The sequence below is a fragment of the Oncorhynchus mykiss genome, chromosome 29, assembly GCF_057628025.1.
Source record: "Oncorhynchus mykiss isolate SJ-2025 chromosome 29, ASM5762802v1, whole genome shotgun sequence".
In the NCBI taxonomy this organism is placed as follows: Eukaryota; Metazoa; Chordata; class Actinopteri; order Salmoniformes; family Salmonidae; genus Oncorhynchus; species Oncorhynchus mykiss.
This window is the reverse complement of record NC_143050.1, coordinates 33,956,944-33,980,858: the sequence shown is the minus strand read 5'-3', so window position 1 is coordinate 33,980,858 and position 23,915 is coordinate 33,956,944. Positions and strand designations below refer to the sequence as shown.

General features: G+C 40.6%; 1 protein-coding gene and 1 long non-coding RNA gene across 12 annotated transcripts in view; one reads left to right on the top strand and one right to left on the bottom strand.

The window, feature by feature from the left end:
- Positions 1-18,952, bottom strand: part of LOC110509686 (uncharacterized) — a 28,960-nt gene extending 10,008 nt beyond the window's left edge. The window contains exons 1-4 of one of the 11 annotated variants that reach the window (XM_090227071.1): positions 18,543-18,918; positions 18,285-18,346; positions 258-643; positions 113-173 (exon numbers count right to left, since the gene is read on the bottom strand). In XM_090227071.1, coding sequence (XP_090083197.1) covers positions 113-173; positions 258-635 — 439 coding nt within the window. In that variant the 5' untranslated portion in view covers positions 636-643; positions 18,285-18,346; positions 18,543-18,918. Of the gene's footprint in view, positions 1-112; positions 174-248; positions 644-18,284 lie in introns of all 11 variants that reach the window. The other 10 variants (XM_036967754.2, XM_036967756.2, XM_036967755.2 and 7 more) reach the window with 10 other exon arrangements.
- A 532-nt stretch (positions 18,953-19,484) lies between these two features.
- On the top strand, positions 19,485-22,654 carry LOC149970433 (uncharacterized). Its single transcript, XR_016493358.1, has 2 exons — positions 19,485-19,972; positions 21,216-22,654. It is a non-coding gene; the product is annotated as an uncharacterized LOC149970433 (long non-coding RNA).
- Positions 22,655-23,915: the final 1,261 nt, after the last annotated feature.

Here is a 23,915-nt window from a genome sequence, read left to right as displayed (position 1 = left end):
TGAAATTCTTAGATTCACTGATTCGCCTCCTTGACTCATTTGATATCTGTACTATGTAGTGTCATTACGGCTGTTTCTATGCAATAGACTGAGATCAACAATGGTACATTACCTAGTTGTTTTGGATTAACCAAGACATTGCCATTGTTGCCAGGTCTTTGAAAGCCTTGAACCTGAAAATGACAACACACAAGTTTACACAAGACACACATGCAGAAACATAAGCATACACTAAGAACAAGACACACATTCCAAACCTGGTCTGACACTGGTCTCTCTGCTCTTCTGAAGTCGGCAGAGCCAGCAGTCCCATAGACATGACCTCTTAGACTGGAGACTGAGCCCAAAGCGTTCTGCCTGTGCTCCACCGGGATCTGTTGCGGTCTCCCACCAGAGCTCATCCCAAGATTACCATCTCTAGCTTTGCTCTCTGCTGGTCTGAGAGACATGGTCATCAGAGGTCCTACACAAGCCGCAGCAGTCTTCTGGTCCTTGCTAGTCTCTCTGCACCCTGTTGCCAGTTTTTCATGGTACAACTGGGAAAGAGGGGGTAATGGATCCACCAGACCCACCGATATGGTGCCGGGTATCTGCTGACCACCTCTTGGAACAGCCGGAACAGATGACAACATCATCACATGGGCTGAGGGACCAGTACAGGGAGCAGAAAGGGAACAAGAGTGGTACCTGGGTCAAATTCCAGTTCAGACAATTGTATGGCCAACACAGCATGGCTGATTAACCAAGATATGACCAGTGATTGAATCTAAGACATTATGATAGCTGGATAGTCAACTTCATGTAATCCAAAATGTCATAAATCTACATTTTAAAATGTCTAAAATAAGATCAGATTTAAATCGTATTCTTGCAGGGAACATAGTGGCCAATACCAAATACATTCAGTATTATTGCCCAAAGCAGTGTGATACATTCTCTTCATATAGCCATCGTTACCTTACCCCACAAATGATCCTTGATTGCTGCAGCAAGTAAACTGACTCGTTGCACGCACAAGCTATGTTTTGTGGTTTGACAGACCGAATATACAAGCATGACCAAAACAGACACCAAACATAAATAGCTCTACGAAGCTCGCCGTCACGTATAGACTTATTAGCTTATTAAAGTTAGGGCTGTCCCCGAATCTTGGTCGACCGAGAGTCGTCAGTTCTTTCAACCAATCGGTCAACATTTTTAAACATGTATTTTTCCATATATAGTGGAAAAATAGATGTAAATGACTATTGTGGAAACGACAGATTTTTTTAATGGAATATCTACATAGGCGTACAGAGGCCCATTATCAGCAACCATCACTCCTGTATTCCAAAGGCACGTCGTCAGCTAATCCAAGTTTAACATTTTAAAAGGATAATTGATCATTAGAAAACCCTTTTGCATTTATGTTAGCACAGCTGAAAACGGTTGTGCTAATTAAAGCAGCAATAAAACTGGCCTTCTTTAGACTAGTTTAGTATCTGGAGTATCAGCATGTGGGTTCGATTACAGGGTTAAAATGGCCCGAACAAATAACTTTCTTCTGAAACTTCAGTCTATTCTTGTTCTGAGAAATAAAGGCTATTCCATGCAAGAAATTGCCAAGAAACTGAAGAACTTGTACAATGCTGTGTACTAATACCGTCACAGAACAGCGCAAACTGGCTCTAACCAGAATAGAAAGAGTGGGAGGACCCGGTGCACAACTGAGCAAGAGGACAAGTACATTAGAGTGTCTAGTTTAAGAAAAAGACGCCTCACAAGTCCTCAACTGGCAGCTTCATAAGTACCCGCAAAACACCCGTCTCAACGTCAACAGTGAAGAGGTGACTCAGGGATACTGGCCTTCTAGGCAGAGTTCCTCTGTCCAGCGTCTGTTCTTTTGCCCATCTTAATCTTTTCTTTTTATTGGCCAGTCTGAGATATGGCTTTTTCTTTGCAACTCTGCCAATTGAGGACTCTTTCCATTCTGGTTAGTGCCAGTTTGCTCTGTGTCTGGACACCTGTCTGGAGACACCTGAAAATAGCTGTGCAGAAACACTCCCCATCCAGGTGTGCCATTCTTGTAGTGTCATACCCAAGAAGACTGAATACTTCCCTAATGTGATATTTCTGTTTTTTTTTTTTTTACTGTTTTTGCTTTGTTATTATGGGGTATTGTGTGTAGATTTATGAGTAACATTTTTTATTTAATCAATTTTAGAATAAGGCTGTAACGTAACAAAATGTTGAAAAAGTAAAGTGGTCTGAATACTTTTTAATACTTTAAGCACTGCCATTCAAAATTAAGACACAAATGACTAGAAGGGAGCCAGAGATTAATATAACCTAACCAGAAGAATACGAAAAAAAATTGCAGACCGACACCCCCTCCTCCCGCTACTGCTGGCCTCGTGAAGTTGTCGGTAATAGGATACAGGCAACATCAGCGGCCGGCAACCTTTTCCATTTGGAGTGCCAAGTTATTGTACCATTTCTACTGTCAGTTTTCATAATGTCTTCATATCTCAAAATCAATGTCGTGGTTAACCAAATTTTATCTGAATGAAAATGATACAAATCTAAAAGGTAACTTCTATTACCATTGCCAATATGCACAAATAACCTTCATAAAGCCAAAAAATAAAAACATTACAGCCCAGAAAATATCCTGATAAAAATAAATATCCTATAAAATCACATGGGTTATGCATGGCCTGTCTGCAAGGAACTGTAAACTTGGTCTGGCCTCCTAGAAAACTTGCAACATTGTATAAAATATTCTGGGCCCTCAAGAGTTTCCTGTGCCAGTGAGCTCCAGACAGACAGACACAGCTGTAAGCTATTTGCGCAAGAGATAAGAAGTAATCAGGTAGGCCTATTTTATGACGTTTCCACTGGGTCAGAGCATTACATTTCCCCCCTATTTCATCCTGAGTGGTTATTGAAAGGGAGAGAGCTGGACATTTTTCAAATGGGCTAAGTTGATGAACTATTGTTGTTTTCAATTAATGTAAAAACATACTTTATTTACTTGCTGTTTTAGGCAAAGAAAACATGTGCTTTAAAAAGCTCCACAGTGATGTTGAGTTAAGACAATCAGAAATAGTATCAGATCCCCAAATGGGCCCATTTTATAGGCCTACATATCCACGCTGCCAGGAAGCCTAGGCATACTTCTTTGCGTAATCAGGTGCGTGTCCATACTCAAGATCGACACGATCGCTCCAAACAAAAGACAATTAATAAATTGACAACTTGTAAACGGAATGAAGTGAACCAAATATTTTCTCACAAGTGTAGCCTAGGTTGTGCGATCTGAAAACATGCCCACTTCTACAACGGTAAGACAAATAATATATTGAATGCGTTAACAGAAGTTACCGTAACCAAACAAACATTGTAGATTAGAAATTATGGTAATTAAATGGTAAATGTACTACTGATGTGCCATCCCCGCAGCCTCTGCAATGGATTTGTCTACTCAGTCAGGCATGAATCAGACAAGTATCTTGTGTGCCAAAATTAATTTGTATATATTTGCCACTGCGCGAAAAAAAAATAATCTTGGTTGACCAACAGCCTATCGCCAAACAATCGACTAAATGGGGTCAGCCCTACATTAAGGACAGTTATTTTAACAGTAATGCTCCGTCTTAGGGTATTGCATAGAAGAAGTGTGCAAGATTAGTACTCAGTAGGGATGCACGATATAGAAAATCGGACGATATTAGCTAAAAATGCCAAAATCGGCCTGATGTCTAGTTTAACGTCGATGTGCAAAACCGATGTCAAAGTTGATGTGCGTACCTATATAACGTAGGTAGATGACGTAATGACACCACGAAAAATATAGCGCTACACAGCATTCCTAACCTAGCCCACAACGTGGCTTGAGCAGTGATTTGAAAGATTGTGATTGTTGAAACTCACATCCATGAGCTAACGTTACTTGCTATGGGCGTCACCGCTATTAGCTTCACGACTAACATTTGGACCAGCGATGTCAGACCCATGAGCATTAGGAGTCTGACAGCACAGTGGGTCCACGAGAATTCCCGAATGAGGAAAGATTTATTGCATGCTCAAGAATCTGCTAGTTCTCATACTGCTGCAGCCATTTCAATGGCATATGAGAACATTTTTGAAACATGAGCACTACATTTATTAAATTTGTTCATTTCACTGTTATTTAACCAGATAGGCCAGTTGAGAAGAAGGTCTCATTTACAACTGCGACCTGGCCAAGATAAAGCAAAGCAGTATGGCACAAACAGAGTTACACATGGGATAAACAAACGTACAGTCAATTACACAACAGAAAAGGTTATACAGTGTGTGCAAATGTAGTAAGACTAGGGAGGTAACGCAAGAAATAGGCTATAGTGGCAAAATAATTACAATTTAGCAATTAAACACTGGAGTAATAGATGTGCAGAAGATGAGTGTGCAAGTAGAGATACTGGGGTGCAAAAGAGCAAAAAAGATAAGACCCCAGTGATTTTTGCAATTCGTTCCAGTCATTGGCAGCAGAGAACTGGAAGGAAAGGCGGCCAAAGGAAGAGTTGGCTTTGGGGATGACCAGTGAACTATACCTGCTGGAGCGCATGCTATGGGTGGGTGTTGCTATGGTGACCAATGAGCTGAGATAAGGCGGGGCTTTACCTAGCAAAGACTCTTAGATGACCTGGAGCCAGTGGGTTTGGCGACGAATATGAAGCGAGGGCCAGCCAATGAGAGCATACAGGTCGCAGTGGTGGGTAGTATATGGGGCTTTGGTGACAAAACAGATAGACTACATCCAATTTGCTGAGTAGAGTGTTGGAAGCTATTTTGTAAATCGCCGAAGTCAAGGAACGGTAGGATAGTCAGTTTTACGAGGGTATGTTTGGCAGCATGAGTGAAAGATGCTTTGTTACGAAAAAGGAAGCCGATTCTAGATTTAATTTTGGATTGGAGATGCTTAATGCGAGTCTGGAAGGAGAGTTCACAGTCTAACCAGACACCTAGATATTTGTAGTTGTCCACATATTCTAAGTCAGAACCGTCCAGAGTAGTGATGCTAGACGGGCGGGCAGCGATCGGTTGAAGAGCATGCATTTAGTTTTACTTGCATTTAAGAGCCGTTGGAGGCCACGGAAGGAGTGTTGTAATGGCATTGAAGCTTGTCTGGAGGTTTGTTAACACAGTGTCCAAAGAATGGCCAGAAGTATACAGAATGGTGTCATCTGCGTAGAGGTGGATCAGAGAATCACCAGCAGCAAGAGACGACATTGCTATATGCAGAGAAGAGAGTCGGCCCGAGAATTGAACACTGGCAGCCTCTATGGGGGTGCCACAAAGGTCCGTACAAAAGGCCCTCCAATTTGACACACCGAACTCCATCTGAGAAGTAGGTGGTGAACCAGGCGAGGCAGTCATTTGAGAAACCAAGGCTGTTGAGTCTGCCGATAAGGCGGCGGTGATCGACAGAGTCGAAAGCCTTGGCCAGGTCGATGAAGATGGCTGCACAGTATTGTCTTTAATCGATGGCAGTTATGATATCGTTTAGGACCTTGAACATGGCTGAGGTGCACCCATGAGCAGCTCGGAAACCAGATTAAATAGTGGAGAAGGTACGGTGGGATTCAAAATGGTCGGTGATCCGTTTGTTAACTTGGCTTTCTAAGACTTTAGAAAGGCAGGGCAGGATGGATATTGGTCTGTAACAGTTTGGGTCTAGAGTGTCTCCTCCTTTGAAGAGGTGGATGACTGCGGCAGCTTTCCAGTCTTTAGGGATCTCAGACAATACAAAGAGAGCTTGAACAGCCTAGTAATAGGGGTTGCAAAAATTGCGGCAGATAATTTAAGAAAGAGATGGTCCAGATTGTCTAGCCCAGCTGATGTGTAGGGGTCCAGATTTTGCAGCTCTTTCAGAACATCAGCTATCTGGATTTGGGTGAAGGAGAAATGGGGAGGCTTAGGCAAGCTGTTGACCGGGGGGTAGGGGTAGCCAGGTGGAAAGCAGCCGTAGAATGTTAATTGAAATTCTCAATTATCGTGGATTTATCGGTGGTGACAGTGTTTCCTAGCCTCAGCGCAGTGGGCAGCTGGGAGGAGGTGCTCTTATTCTCCATGGACTTTAGTGTCCCAGAACTTTTGAGTTTGTGCTGAAATAGCTAGCCCCTGCTTTCCTAACTGCCTGTGTGTATTGGTTCATAACTTCCCTGAAAAGTTGCATATCGCCGTGGCTATTCGATGCTAACTCCTAGCTCCATTTGAACAACTGACTCGAGCAATAAGCGCAACTGCGTCTGCAGCAGACGTAATACCGTCATGGCATTGAAACAAAAATGCCAACATAGACCGTCGGGTTAACTTGGAATAGTACACGACTAGAGGCTGTGAACAAGCGATTCGGTGGCACTCTTTGAGCCACTGTGTCGCCATCATGCCCGATACTAAGTACAAGGGCCACTACTTCGATGCAGACAAGAAACAGGGTTCACGTGAAATGTTAGACACAGCTGGACAAGATGGAAATAAACACAGTGACAGTGCGCACCGAGGAAGAGGTGCGACAGACAGACAGACTTAACTCATACATGTCAAACTTAACTGCTTGACATGTATGATGAAATCCTGGTTGAGACTGAACTAATGAACAAAACAGTACAGCAAGTGAAATAAATAGGTTTTGATTATGTTTTACTGGTAATGGGGACATATGTAAATGCAAAAAAAAATACCTTTTCAGTGTGTGTGTCAACTATGTAACTGTACTAGAACGCTTAAAAGGCTGCTAAAATATGAAATATATTGGCATCGTTTTTTTTCGTCAAGGAAAATATCGGATATCGGTATCGGCCACAAATGTCATATCGGTGCATCCCTAGTACTCGGCCAATGACTGTACCTATTTTAGTAGCACGTGTCCCATATTGGAGGGTATCCATAATCAGTAAATTAGAAGGTTCTGGGAGAAAGCTTGAAGTTTCAGACGCCGAGCGGTGCCTAAGAAAGTACTAAATCCAATTGTTTAACGCTACCCTCACCTAATTCAAAGATGGATCCAATCTAATTCAAAGAGGGAGTCCCCAACTGTGCACTCGCGTTGCACAATGTCGCCTTTAGACCAGTACTTCCCAACCCTCTCCTCCGGGAACATTAGGCGTTTCACATGCTTGTTGTAGCCCTGAATTGGCACGTTTCAATTAGTCAAGGTCTTGGTGATAGTTGACTAATTGAATCAGGTGTCCCAGTTTAGGGCTACAACGTGTACACTGAGTGTACAAACATTAGCTTTGTAATATTGAGTTGCATTGCCTTTTGCCCTCAGAACAGCCTCAAATTTATCAGGTCATGGACTCTACAAGGTGTCAAAAGTGATCCACAGGGATGCTGGCCCATGTTAACTCCAATGCACCGCATTGATTATCATCGAATCACAGCCTACTTTACCAAACGGGTGATTATTTAATTGCATGAATGTACCAAGCCAAAAACATCAATGCCTTTCTTAAAGTCAATACACAGAAGTATATATTTTTAAACCTGCATATTTAGTTAAAGAATTTCATGTTAGCAGGCAATATTAATATCTGGCACGCAGAGTCAGGGTAAATGCAACAGTTTGGGCCGCCTGGCTCGTTGCAAACTAATTTGCCAGAATTTTACATAATTATGACATACCATTGGTTGTGCAATGTAACAGCAATATTTAGACTTAGGGTTGCCACCGTTTGATAAAATACGGAAGGGTTCTGTATTTCACTGAAAGAATAAACGTTTTGTTTTTCGAAATTATAGTTTCCGGATTTGACCATATTAATGACCTAAGGCCCAGTCCTAGACAGATTAACTAAATATGCAGGTTTACAAATATATACTTGTGTATTGATTTTAAAGAAAGGCATTGATGTTTATGGTTAGGTACACATTGGTGCAACGAGTGCTTTTTTTGTGAATGCACTTGTTAAATCATTGGTGAAGTAGGCTATGATTCGATGATAAATTAACAGACACTGCATCGATTATATGCAACGCAGGACAAGCTAGATAAACTAGTAATATCATCTACCATGTGTAGTTAACTAGTGATTATGTTAAGATTTTTTTTTTAACAATCAGTTGCAAGCTAGCATTAAACTTATCTTACTGCACTCCCGTAACAGGTAGTCAGCCTGCCACGCAGTCTCCTGGTGGAGTGCAATGTAATCGGCCACAATCAGTGTCCAAAAATGTTGATTACCGATTGTTATGAAAACTTGAAAATCGGCCGACCTCGATACTAAACTGCCTACTAGAACATCCAATAGTCAAAGCTCTATGAAATACAAATGGTATAGCGAGTAGAGGTCGACCGATTCAGATTTTTTGACGCCGATACAGATTATTGGAGGACCAAAAAAAGCCGATACCGATTAATCAGTCGATTTTTTAAAATGTATTTGTAATAATGACAATTACAACAATACCGAATGAACTTATTTTAACTTAATATAATACATCAATAAAATCAATTTAGCCTCATAAATAAACATGTTCAATTTGGTTTAAATAATGCAAAAACAAAAAGTAAGAAAGCTAAAGTTCCTTGCTCAGAACATATGAAAGCTGGTGGTTCCTTTTAACACGAGTCTTCAATATTCCCAGGTAAGAAGTTTTAGGTTGTAGTTATTATAGGACTCTCTCTCTCTATACCATTTGTATTTCATTAACCTTTGACTATTGGATGTTCTTATAGGCACTTTAGTATTGCCAGTGTAACAGTATAGCTTCCGTCCCTCTCCTCGCTCCTATCTGGGCTCAAACCAGGAACACAACGACAACAGCCACCCTCGAAGCAGCGTTACCCATCGCTCCACAAAAGCAGAGCAAGGGGAACAACCACTCCAAGTCTCAGAGCGAGTGACGTTTGAAACGCTATTAGCGCGCACCCCGCTAACTAGCTAGCCATTTCACATCGGTTACACAAGCCTAATCTCGGGAGTTGATAGGCTTGAAGTCATAAACAGCTGCTGGCAAACGCACAAACGTGCTGTTTGAATGAATGCTTACGAGCCTGCTGGTGCCTACCATTGCTCAGTCAGACTGCTCTATCAAATCATAGACTTAGTTATAGCATGATAACACACAGAAATAAGAGCCTTAGGTCATTAATATGGTCGAATCCAGAAACATCATCTCGAAAATGAGTTTATTCCGTTCCGTATTTTATCTAACGGGTGGCATCCATAAGTCTAAATATTCATGTTATTCATGTTACATTGCACAACCTTCAATGTTATGTCATAATTACGTAACATTCTGGCATATTAGGCAGCCCAAACTGTTGCATATACACTGACTCTGCGTGCAATGAACGCAAGAGAAGTGACACAATTTCAACGGGTTAATATTGCCTGCTAACCTGGATTTCTTTTAGCTAAATATGCAGGTTTAAAAATATATACTTCTGTGTATTGATTTTAAGAAAGGCATTGATGTTTATGGTTAGGTACACATTGGAGAAACGATACACACCGCATCGATTATATGCAACGCAGGACACGCTAGATAAACTAGTAATATCAACCACGTGTAGTGATTATGATTGATTGATGCATTCGCGTAACAGGCAGTCTCCTCCTGGAGTGCAATGAGAGGCAGGTGGTTAGCGCGTTGGACTAGTTAACTGTAAGGTTGCAAGATTGAATCCCCCGAGCTGACAAGGTAAAAATCTGTCGTTCTGCCCCTGAACGAGGCAGTTAACCCACCGTTCCTAGGCAGTCATTGAAAATAAGAATGTGTTCTTAACAGACTTGCCTAGTTAAATAAAGGTAAAAAATAATAATTAATAAATAAATAAATAATAATAAATTTTAAAAAATAAAATAAATAAAAAATAAATAATAATAATAATAATAATAATAATAATAATAATAATTCGGCCAAATCGGTGTCCAAAAATAACGATTTAAAATTGGCCATAATTAAAATCGGCCATTCCGATTAATCGGTCGACTTTAATAGAGAGAAATAGTCCTATAATAACTACAACCTAAAACTTCTTAACTGGGAAAATTGAAGAACTGGGAATATTGAACCACCAGCTTTTTCATATGTTCTGAGCAAGGAACTTAAACATTAGCTTTGGCACATATTGCACTTTTAATTTCTTCTCCAACACTGTTTTTGCATTATTTAAACCAAATTGAGTATGTTTCATTATTATTTGAGACTAAATAGATTTTATGTATTTATATTAAGTTAAACAAAAGTGTTCATTGTTGTAATTGTCATTACTACACACACAAGTCTGATTAAATCAGCTTTTTTGGTCCTCCAATAATCAGTATCGGTGTTGAAAAATCATTTTTCGGTTGACCTCTACTTCCCACAATTGTGTCAAATTGGCTGGATGTCCTTTGGGTGGTGGACCATTCTTGATACACACAGCAAACTGTTGAGTGTGAAAAACATATCAGCGATGCAGTTCTTGACACACTCAAACCGGTGCGCCTGGCACCTTCTACCATAGAGTTCAAAGGCACGTCATCTCTTAAGGATTAGCCGCCTTAAATATTTTGTCTTGCCAAGTCACCCTCAATGGCACACACACACAATCCATGTCTTAAGGCTTAAAAATCCTTCTTTAACCGGTCTGTCTCACATTCATCTACACTGATTGAAGTGGATTTAACACGTGACATCAAGGGATCATAGCTTTCACCTGGATTCACTTGGACGATACATTGGAGATTAAAAAAAAAGACAAGTACTGGAAACAATAGAACACTAATGAAAAATCTGGGAAACCAGGCCTAGTATTCATAGCTGACTTTGAAAAAGGCTTTTGATAAAGTACAATTGGAATTTATATATAAATGCCTGAATCACAATGGCTGAAAGTTACATAGTAATCCTAGGTGTAAAATATAAAATAATGGCTACTTCTCAAGAAGTATTAAAATTGCAAAGAGGAGTAAAACAAGGTTGTCCACTATCGGCATATCTATTAGAATGGCAATTGAAATATTAGCTATTTAAAGGGCTTAAAAACAAAAAAAGGTGTCATTGTACGCTGATGATTCAGGTTCTTTTAAATCCACAATTTAGATCCCTCCACAGCCTCAGAGGATGTAGATAGTTATGTTTTTAACCTCTCTGGATTACAATCTATGATAAAAGTGTACTATATCACACAGTGGATTACTAAAAAATAAAAATGTACATTACCGTGTAGTTCACCAATAAAATGGTCTGGAGGTAATGTGGACATACAGTTGAAGTCAGAAGATCACATACACCTTAGCCAAATACATTTAAACTCAGTTTTTCACAATTCCTGGCATTAATCCAAGTAAATATTCCCTGTTTTAGGTCAGTTAGGATCACCACTTTATTTTAAGAATGTGAAATGTCAGAATATTAGGAGAGAATGATTTATTTCAGCTTTTTTTCTTTCATCACATTCCCAGTGGGTCAGAAGGTTACATACACTAATTTAGTAATTGGTAGCATTACCTTTAAATTGTTCAACTTGGGTCAAACGTGTGTAGCCTTCCACAAGCTTCCCACAATAAATTGGGTGAATTTTGGCCCATTCCTCCAGACAGAGTTGGTGTAACGGAGTAAGGTTTGTAGGCCTCCTCACTCACGCACGCTTTTTCAGTTCTGCTCACACATTTTCTTCAGGATTGAGCTCAGGGCTTTGTGATGGCCACTCCAATACAAGTTTGGAAGTATGTTTGGGGTCATTGTCCATTTGGAAGACCCATTTGCGACCAAGCTTTAACTTCCTGACTGATGTCTTGAGATGTTGCTTCAAAATATCCACAATTTTCCACCTCCTGATGCCATCCATTTTGTGAAGTGCACCAGTCTTTCCTACAGCAAAGCACCCCCACAACATGATGCTGCCACCCACGTACTTCATGGTTGGGATGGTGTTCTTCGGTTTGCAAGCCTCCCCCTTTTTCCTCCAAACATAACGATGGTCATTATGGCCAACCAGTTCTATTTTTGTTTCATCAGACCAGAGGACATTTCTTCAAAAAGTACCATCTTTGTCCCCATGTGCAGGTGCAAACTGTAGTCTGGCTTTTTGATGGTTGGTTTTGGAGCAGTGGCTTCTTCCTTGCTGAGCGGTCTTTCAGGTTATGTCGATATAGGACTCGTTTTACTGTGGATGTAGATACTTTTGTACCTGTTTTCTCCAGCATCTTCACAAGTCCTTTGCTGTTGTTCTGGGATTGATTTACACTTTTCGCACCAAATTACATTCATCTCTCGGAGACAGAAAGCGTCTCCTTCCTGAGCGGTATTACGGCTGCGTGGTCCCATGGTGTTTATACTTGCGTACTATTGTTTGTATAGGTGAACGTGGTACCTTCTGGTGTTTGGAAATTGCTCCCAAGGACGAACCAGACTTGTGGAGATCTACAATTTTTTCCCCCTGAGATATTGGCTGATTTCTTTTGATTTTCCCATGATGTCAAGCAAAGAGGCACTGAGTTTGAAGGTAGGCCTTGAAAAACATCCACAGGTACACCCCCAATTCACTCAAATGAAGTCAATTAGCCTATCAGAAAATTCTAAAGCCATGTCATCCTTTTCTGGAATTTTCCAAGCTGTTTAAATGCACAGTCAACTTAGTGTATGCAAACTTCTGACCCACTGGAATTGTGATACAGTGAATTATAAGTGAAATAATCTGTCTGTAAACAATTGTTGGAAAAATGACTTGTGTCATGCACACAGTAGATGTCCTAACCGAATTGCTAAATCTATAGTTTGTTAACAAGAAATTTGTGGAGTGGTTGAAAAACAAGTTTTAATGACTCCAACATAAGTGTATGTAAACTTCCGACTTCAACTGTACATTTAAATGGTATTAATATTAATTTGCATATATTTGTGTTAATTCCCATATATTCCCATGGAAAGTTTCCACCTCTGAATATTCCCCAAAATGTGCAAACCTAGTCGAAAGAACAGACAACTCTCGGTTGGCCAAGATTATTATATATTTGTTTAAATCGGGGACAGCATTAACCGCTACACACAGCCTACACCGTTGTCACCATATTAGCTAACATCATAGTAAACATAGCTGCTAGAACTAACACGTTAATAAACCCAAACCCGCTGCAATCAGAGTACAATGTACAGCAAGCTGTTACACCACCGGGCCCCGATGGCAATAAATTGATAAAACTGAAAGCTTACAGAGACTTGGAAGAGTTCCCGTGTTGGACAACCTAAGCCAGCTAGCTAACATAAATAGCATTCCTCTCTGTTTGACCCAGGTGTTTGAGTAGGCTAAATAAGCTAGCTGCATTGGATGGCTAAGTGAAAAAAATACAATTAAATATAGCTCTCTCCCTCTGCTGCTTCCCCTTAATTGTAAAGAAATTAATTTGTTTAAAAGTGTTCAACTATTGTCTCTCTCTCCCTGAGTGAACTACTCACCACTCTCTCCCTGAGTGAACTACTCAACATATGTTTTGCACTGCAGTGTTAAGCTAGCTGTAACTTATGCTTTCAGTACTAGATAAATTATCTGATCCTTTGATTAGGTGGACAACATGTCAGTTACTACTGCAAGAGCTCTGACAGGTTGAAGGACGTCCTCCGGAAGTCGTCATAATTACAGTGTCGGTCTATGGAAGGGGGTGAGAACCATTAGCCTCCTAGGTCTTGTATTGAAGTCAATGTTCCCAAAGGAGGACAGACAATGGTGGTGCTACTCCAGAGAGTGCTGTTGAGGCTACTGTAGACCTTCATTGCAAAACAGGGTGTTTTAATCAGTTATTTGGTGACGTGAATATATTTAGTATAGTTTTAGCTCAAAAGGTTCAATTTAATGTTTCACTACAGAAATATATATATAAAAAAACTGAGTAGGATGGTCATTCTTAGGGTTGGGCAGTATCCAGATTTTCATAGTCATACAGTCCTTCTCTCAACCTGGGATTTACAGTATTACTGGCTTAGTACACATGTGCCAAAAAATGCAAAAAAGCTAATTACCTGAATGCTAACAAGATTAGTACAAGTAATAGCTAATTTCCTGAGGCTGTTAGCTAAATATGCGAGTGCAAAGGAAAATAAACAATTTGCAAAGACAGGCAATCCAGCTCATAAAGTTATACATTTAGGTAGGTGTTACCGAATGTCGTTTTTGGTGAGTTTGGACACTTTCACAAGCGAATGTGAATGAGAGACATTGTGCAAATGAACAAAGTTGTGACTCATGCAGTACTGTCTCTTCAGCAGCATGTCTACATGCTGTGTCTGTGTGGAGTCTGGAGTCACTAGGGCAACGGACCTGCCTGCTAGGAGAGGAGGGGGAGGGAGCACATGGGCTGAGAACTAGATGGGAGGAGAGAACTTGCCTAGTTAAATAAAATAAAAAATGTAAAGAGAAATACAAGGAAATCAAGATAACAGTGGCAGCTGTACAAATAACTAATCCAAAGGGCTTTGAGTTCTCAAACATGGCAGAAAGCTAACACAATATGATGCCCCATCACCTTATTAATGCAGCCACTTACTTAGATAACAAGTTAAACTAGGGGTCGTGTTAACGCATAATTCCGTATTTTTTCACACAGGAAAAAAGATAACACACAAGAAATATCTTGCTGCATTTTGTAAATGCAGATCTAAAATGGTTATTTTTATCATTTCTGCTGGGCGTCAGACCAATTTTGTGCTTCAGTTGCACTTTCCCACTCAGATGAAAATTCACTAATGGCCATTCTATCAGCACACAGGTCTCCGACCGCTGTGGTTTATTATCTGCAGTACTTTTCTTGTGTAGCCAAACTATTTGTCTCCGCTAAAATGCTAGATAAACTTTAAGCAAAACATTAGGAAATGTAGCTGGCTACATTCTTTCAATGACAGGCCTAAACATTAGAAATAATGATGGCGATGAATCATTTTTGCAAAAAATACCTTGCTTTTTCATTTTGAGTTAATTTACTTGAGGCTGCCAGCAAAATTGTGTTGCACTTCTGTCATGTGATGAAAATGAAGCTATTTTCTGCCGAATGTGTTGCACTAATGTATTTTCTGTGACGGAAAACTATAGTTGTACTTCCCTGATCACTCTATTGAAGCAAAACACTTGACTTTCAATATACAGTGCCTTGCGAAAGTATTCGGCCCCTTTGAACTTTGCAACCTTTTGCCACATTTCAGGCTTCAAACAAAGATATAAAACTGTACTTTTTTGTGAAGAATCAACAACAAGTGGGACACAATCATGAAGTGGAACGACATTTATTGGATATTTCAAACTTTTTTAACAAATCAAAAGCTGAAAAATTGGGCGTGCAAAATTATTCAGCCCCTTTACATTCAGTGCAGCAAACTCTCTCCAGAAGTTCAAAATTGATGGGAAGATGGATGGAGCCAAATACAGGACCATTCTGGAAGAAAACCTGATGGAGTCTGCAAAAGACCTGAGACTGGGACGGAGATTTGTCTTCCAACAAGACAATGATCCAAAACATAAAGCAAAATCTACAATGGAATGGTTCAAAAATAAACATATCCAGGTGTTAGAATGGCCAAGTCAAAGTCCAGACCTGAATCCAATCGAGAATCTGTGGAAAGAACTGAAAACTGCTGTTCACAAATGCTCTCCATCCAACCTCACTGAGCTCGAGCTGTTTTGCAAGGAGGAATGGGAAAAAATGTCAGTCTCTCGATGTGCAAAACTGATAGAGACATACCCCAAGCGACTTACAGCTGTAATCGCAGCAAAAGGTGGCGCTACAAAGTATTAACTTAAGGGGGCTAAATAATTTTGCACACCCAATTTTTCAGTTTTTGATTTGTTAAAAAAGTTTGAAATATCCAATAAATGTCGTTCCACTTCATGATTGTGTCCCACTTGTTGTTGATTCTTCACAAAAAAATACAGTTTTATATCTTTATGTTTGAAGCCTGAAATGTGGCAAAAGGTCGCAAAGTTCAAGGGGGCCGAATACTTTCGCAAGGCACTGTAAAATGCGACCCATATAAATACACAGCTGGACTCACCTGCTCCCGCTTTCTCGTGCTATTTTATACAAACACATGACTGGCTCAACTGTGCTGGGGAACTACGTAAGATTCATAATGTAAAATGTGACAGGTGAAATAAGAACACAATCTTCTTTTATCCCCTAAGCACAAGTTGACGGCAGTTATTTAGTTGAATTTCAACATATATTAAAACGTATTGAAAAACGTAAGAAATAGTTTCAAGGATATTGACTATTGAAAAAGCATCCCGTGGACATTTCCAAATACCCCGGTATATACATAACGCCCAAGCATAGTCCTTCCCTTCCTCCTCTGAGGAGCCTCCACTGGATCACTTGACTTGTATCTGCTCTGTGAGTTAACGTTACAGACTGCAATGCTGTAGAGGATGAGTAATTTGTTTGCCCTCAGTAACTCTGGTATGTACAGTGTTGTATCCTTTACTTTTTCCCCCTTATATAGCAGTTTCTGTAAAGCGATTTTTCATCTTTTGAATGAATGGTTCAATACCTGAGATTTGTGTAGCTATTCAATGTTCGGAACCACCATAACCAGAATGTTGTTGAAATTTGTATGCTAAAAATGATCGGCCGTGCCAGTTCCTGGATCCATAATCACAGAAACAGGGGCACAGCCCGTAGCTGCCCTCTAGCAACCAAACTATTTAGTGCTAGGTATCAACTGCCAATCCAGAAGGGGCTGTAGTGAGCTTCAATTGGTCAAGCGTGCCGCAATGAATGTGGTATATTCGCATAAAGATTGTCCCCCCACCCAATGTTGTGAATGATACATATTCCTGTATAGTCACCAGCCAACTCCATTACACTCACAAGTTACTTCAACCAGTGGATACTAGCGATGGCTAGCTATTCTACCTGTCGGTCTTAATGAGTGTTAGCACGCTAATAGTAAACCTAATAGCACACAAAAAGGGGAAGGGGAATGTAGTAGTTTGCTGGATTGAATCCCCGAGCTGACAAGGTAAAAATCTGTCGTTCTGCATCTGAGCAAGACCGTAACCCCACAGTTCCCCAGGCGCCAAAGACGTGGATGTTGATTAAGACAGCCCCCTGCACCTCTCTGATTCAGAGGGGTTGGGTTAAATGCAGAAGACACATTTCAGTTGAATGCATTCAGGTTGTACAACTGACTAGTTATCCCCTTTCCCTAGTTTGATAATGACATCACCAAAGTGTGTTTTATCAGACATTTCAAACATTCCCAGCTAATGAGAAAACAGTCATGGTATTTAATTTAAGAGAATGAACAAGGCAACCATGGGGCTAATATGTATGGGCACCAATGGCCGATTGAGGGACTTTTGAATCCGCATCTCAGTACGGCCCACGTGACCGCCACTCCGTGAGGGGCTATGCTTGTGTTGCCCAACGATCCCCCGGCCCAATTCGCTCATTGAAATAAATAAATAAATGGGACTATGTTGTTTCATCTCCCCAAACGTGCTCTACGAATCTTGGCTGGTACATTTCATGTTAACTATTAGCAAAAATGTGGATAACCATGCTAGCCTGCCCTCATGTGGGTTCTAACAAGTTAGCAAGCATAATAGGTAGTGCTATGTATCAACAGTAAATTCAGTAAGGCCTGGAAGCTATAACTTTGATTAGTCAATCGCGCTGTGATGTCATGGAGTATTTGCATAAAGTTCAGCTTTACCCAACTTTGGTTCGACCCATAGAGAACGATAGCGAAAGCATCCCTATATAGTTCCTTTTATGCCATCTCTGAGCACACTGGCAGATCCACTTTTAAGTAGTCAATAATCTTCACGATTGGCTGACCCATCCTGATGATCCAGTTGCACATGACTCCAACAGGGTGATCAGGAGGGGTCAACCCATAAAGTTTAAAGTCCCACCCAGTTGACTACATTAAAATGGTGGAAGCCCTCAATGGCACTGCCCTTGCTAAAACAGCCTTTGGGCCTCTATCATTCTCTATGAGCCCACCCTGTTCATGTACCCTCGCCCACCTCTATCGTGTACAGTGAAGAGGTACCGATAGACCCGGTTTATTTATACATTTAATAATGAATCAAAAGGTGTCTAAATGTGGGTTACGCACATAATAGATAGTCTATTGAAAATATACAATTGTGGAAACACTGAATACACTCTACAATAGTACGACTGGCTACACTTTGTATATTATAGCTACAAATTAGTTTAACCAGCATCTGGGTTTACATGATACGTTGAATATGGCGATTATCCTTCAAACCCAGGAAGCAGCCATTCAACAGCTTTCAAGTTGAATAATGTCACATTACATTTTGTACTTACCAAAGAATGGAGTTTTTCTGCGCAACTATCGTTATTATTGCCGCCACAGCCAGTATGTGCTTCTAAAAAAGGTGTAGATAAAAAGTTACATGCAACCGAAAAATGGAGAATCGCCATATTCAATGTCTCCTGTAAACACAGATTCTGGTTCACAATGCGATCAAAACGATGTCGAACGGCACGTGCTACACGTCTCTCTCTCTGTTCCAAGCCTTTTAGCCGGCAGGTTTAGAAAATTGTAATTATAACTTACCCTACCTGGGGCGGAGCTCTGCGCCCGCTGTGAATATTTGGCTTTATCAAGCGTTCCCTACAAATTCATAGATAAAAGTCCAGTTTGCTGTTCCGCCCCGTAAAGACTTCATTAGTTCGCTAACCGCTGCGCATACGGTGGAAAGCGGCTCTTGTCGGACAGGAGAAAGGCAGGTTATTACATTTCAGAACCGACCCCCTTATAAGCCAGTTCAAGACGTCTGTTTAATATATCTAGATGACCTTATACCGGTATTTGGCAATGTTTGTTGCAAAAAATACATATTTGTTTACGAAAAAATAACTAAATTAGTCTCGGTTCAGGGCGAGACAATTGACAGGATTGGATTCTAACTTCCTTACGAACGACTCAGCCATTGGCGGAGAACAACGGGCTCGAGTACTCTTCTCCTATTGGTGCATCGATGAGACATTGCATTGTGGGTTACCAAGATATTCACGTAAATATACAGTAGACATAGGCAGTTTGCCTATATAATGTGGCCCAGTGGTCACTAACCATTTCTGAGCCGCGAGTCAAAATGCAGGCTTTAGATCTACAGCTCAGATTTTTTTTAAACGTCTTAAAAAGCATAAGCCTATGCAACGTTAACCTATTAAAAACAGTTATGTAGCAATGATCTAGGTTTGTTCAGTAGGCTATAGGCTCAATACATTATCACTGCATATTGGCTATTATTGAATTTCCCTGCCAATGTTGTTCTGAGACCATTATTACATAATATTTAAAAACGTGAGGTATATGATTGCGCTGTTAATATATCATTTGTTGTATTACTTGTGAGGCATAAATTGAAATCATTTGCGTTTTTATTTTACTGAACCGTCTTCCAGCTGATGGGGATACTTAAATCGCAGACACGATTATCTGAGCTATCTAATTGGCCAGTGGTAGGCCTATAGGTGCTCTTGATTTGCTCTCCAGGAAGGCGGAATTTGTACCTTCAGACACATGAGATGGTTCAAAATGGGAACACTCAATTTTAGCTTAAGTATTAAGGCTATCGCATGCTTCCTTTTCGAAACTGTTCACGCAAATATTGTGCCAGAATTGTGTGACGTTTTTGTTTGATTTGGTGTTCGGAACATTTTTATTGTTTGGCTGTTCACTGCACACAGTATATTGGGCGCGTTTCTTTGCCCGTGCGTTGACCATGTGTTGCTGACGCCTGCCAGATCTTACAATGCCTGGATATGTATTTTATGTATCAGCTAATCACATTATGTTATAGCAATATGTCAGTTGAGGACGATGACGTGCACGCAAACATTGTTTGATGCATGCAACGCCAGAGCAGGGAATGGAACTTTTTTTCTTGATTGTCTATTATATTGACAAGGTAGTCAAGTGACCGCTCTCACAATGGAAATGCATGTCCTCAAAGATGGAATGCAGGCGGAGGAGGAGAGATCAGGTGGGACCATTCTAGCCAATGAGAGGGCAGAAAAGAATGAGGAACAACAGATAGATAGAGGACTCGTCTTTATCCCTGGCCGTGACCCCACTCTCTGAGGGTGTCTCAGGCAGATAGGGATTTGCAAAAAACACATTTCCATTTTCACAACACACTTGTACAGGTTACACACTTATATCAATGCATTCATAAAAACCTAACCATTGCGAAACTTTTATTATAATAAAATAAGTCAACATTTCGGTAGCCAAGGCCGCGTTCTCTTTTGTCAAGTTGTTGACTGTCATTGGTCACCACCTTTCAAAGTGGGTTGCATTCTGGGGCAAAAATGGTCAGATTTACATGTTGACTGCATTACCTGTACAAAAATCATGTGTTCAAAGGTCATGGAGTTTTGACTAGTCGACTAAGGTTTTGCAGTTGCTCTTCACCAACTTAATCTTGCAGCCATCACCTGCATTGTGGGAGGCTCAACTGTCAACCATGTGTACAGTAAATACTGTATATAAAAATACATGTGATTTTTGAGGCTCTCTCACTAATTGATTGTATAATGTACACATATGATTTCAGTTTGTGAGTTTTTTTTACATGTTTTGGATTACATTTGTATTTATTGCCTTAAATTGCCTTAAAGGTTTAATGCTTTTCGACCTGTCCCCAAATTAATGTAATTGGTTCAGAGTTTGTTTTGATATTTTACCCTGCGTGTTGTTGCGTTTGGTGTGCGGGGACAAAATAAATTTATGTACGATGGCGCAGCCGGTTTGGGTTCCGTGTTAAATAGAAGTCAGTTCTATTTGTGACGCAGATCGCGCTGCTATCTGAGTCATGACTGTTGTTGACTAGGCTAGCGTTAGACACTGGACAACTTTGTTGCAACTCTAGTTGAAGGTAACTAGCTAATTGCGTCGGAAGTGTCTCATGCAACACTCCCCAGCAACTAACGTTAGCAAGCAACATTAGCAAGCAAATTGCAAAACAGTTTCTCCGTGTAGCCCTGTTATTAGGTAGCTACTGTAGCTAGCTTCCACCTCAGATAATCAAGTACTACATTTTACGGAGATTTGTTTTTGGAACGCTTTGATATCTCCACCTCATCTAGCTATACTGAAGGTGTTACATTCAAATCCATGTTATCCCCTAGGCCATTTTGGATATAAAATGGACAATATACAGTATATGCAGTGATTCTTGAATATAACTATAGCCTAATATATGTCTTAATTCTTTCTACCAACAGGAAAGAACGGTTAGTACAGCATGCCAAACTGAGTGTTCCTGTGCTGCGGTGGAGACGAGGTCCACTGGGACCATCACTAAAGAGCTCGTGGCCCAGCTAGATTGCGCTCACGACCATCAGTATACACCCAAGTCCTGCCCCTATCGGCCACAGATGGAGCTGACAGAGAGTGAGATGAGTGAAGACCAGGACTCGCTGTATGAACCTGAGTGCTCAGAATCACAGTGCGAGCCAAGATATACTTTTGAACAGTGTGTTTGCAAGATCCGAAATACATAGTCTTTGATAGCAAGCTTAAGGAGTTGTTCAATGTCGAGCAGGTGTCATCAGTTCATCCCTGAAAATAAATATTGCCGTTTTTAAACTGCAGTAAAAGTGCAATAACTGCAGTCATAGAGGGGTGAGGTGTGAGGAAACAGCTGGTGACCATCGGGAAGCCAGAGGTACTGTCATATATTTTATAGTAAAATCAGAACTATATAATTATGATGATTAAAGTCAGTGACCCAGGTGTCTAATGTATTCCCTGCGTCTCAGGTACTGCCATGGGTGAGGGCATTAACACACCACCTGTGGTACTGTGTCTCCACTGCTGGTGGGAGCGTCCAGGTGCTAAAAGAAAAGTACTTATTTATCTCTAGTAACATGAATTAGATTTTTCATTTTGTAGATGATGAAGTGTGTTCAGACAGTTGAACTCAAGAGTGTACATGCCCTATACACTAAATACGTGCCCAAGAGGAACAAGTTCAGCCAGCAGAGGATGGCCGCAAGACTCCAAGTGGCTGACTTGGACCACAATTATTCAGTGGACAGACAGAAGGCTACAAGAAAGGAGGGAGTGCTCCGTTTCAAGCAAAAGTTCAAAATGGCTGCCAGGGTGTTTGTGGTGAAACCCATCAAGGAGAAGACATGGTGTTTCTTGTCTGAGATTGTACATGGCATTGTTGACCAATGTGCCAATGGTAACTGCTCGACATATGATGTCAGATGTAGACATATAGAGAGAGAAATGACCTAAAATTATTTGTGTAACTTAGGACCAGCGGACTCTCCTGAGTGCCCAAAGAGAGAGAGAGTGGCGGTCACTTTGGGGGAGCGGGCTGGTGTTTCCGAAAATGGAGAGAAGGAGCAGGCCATTCAACAGCGAATTCAAAGATAGACCCATCCATAGAGGGAATCGGAGTGGAATTGTTTTTCCACAGATTTTTTTTACCCGTTTCAACAGATGCGCTACCTTGTCCTGGACCTGCTGTTTTGACTCACTCTCGCTCTCTCGGACCTGCTGCCTCGACCTATGAATGCTCAGCTTTGAAAAGCCAACGGACATTTGCTATGAAAAGCCAACGGACATTTGCTCCTGAGGTGTTGAAGTGTTGCACCCTCTATAACCACTGTGGTTAATATTTTGATGTAAAAAGGGCCTTGTAAAATTAATTTGATTGATTGTTTGCTGTGCTGCGTGCTGTGTATTCACTAACTGTCTGAGTGATGTGCCATGTTTATAGTATCTGTAACATATTTTGGTGTGTACTTAATCTGCAACATAACTTCTTAAAGTGACAATCAACAGTAGAAACAATAACAAAGTGTCCTCCCTGCTCCTCTTTCGGTAAAAAGCTGAGGGATGGGGCTGGAGAAATGTAACCACTCTCAAATTCATAGACAGAGCTATGGATGCAAGGACTGACCATGTTGAGGTTATATTGTGTTTCTTTCTATTTTCTTTGTTTACAAACATTGGGTATTTTGGGTTCCGATCTTGTAGGAAAGTTTAACTATGCTCATGAGGCATTTATAAGTTAGATTCAATAATCAATGGTTAGATATCATTCATTTATAAGTGCAGAAATGAATGTAGCAACTGCTGATTGCCCCTTTAAGGTAAGCTACAGTCATAGTGTCTATTGATCTTGTGCATGAGACAATCACAAGACTTTCCTGTGAATCCTCCTCTTGTTTCATTGGAACTTGTAAAAACACCTTAATAACCCTGTAATTGACTATGTATTGTTGTAATCCTGTTTCTATGATCTGTTTCCACTACCATGTACCCAGTTTGCTTTGGATAAAGGCATATGCTAAATGGCATATATTATTGAAGTCTCCTTTGACTCTGCCAAATTGCTGCCCAGTGTAGTTACCATTCCTTTCCAATAGATGGCAGCCAAAGTTAGTTGTAGTCACTACTCTAGCAACAGGGGCAGGGGATTAGTGAGTGTTCACGGTAGTTTAATCTTCAAAGCAAGTTTCTCTGGTTAGACTTGAACCAGTTGTTATAGTGGCCAATCTAACTAATTATATTTTTAAATAAGGCCTATGGCTTGAAAAAATTACAGCAGTCTAGATTTAAATGAACTGGTTTTCAAATCAAATAAATGCCACTTAATTCTGGGTAGGCGAACAGGGATGGCATGCCGTACACCTCGTCCAATTCTCCCATGTACCCATAGGGTGAACTGGCGATAAACTGCCAGTCTGTATGCTCTGCAAACAAAATCATAAGAAAAGTTATTTTGACACCGAAACTAAATCACAATGTATTTATAATGAGCACGCCCCATTAATGGATAGAATGAGATTTCATGAATCACGATACTGTCTGCGACTCGAACTAGTCATCTAATCAAAAGGTTAATGCGTTACCCTCGCAACAAACAGCGCTTGTTATAAATATCGCTATAAGTTACTGATTAGACA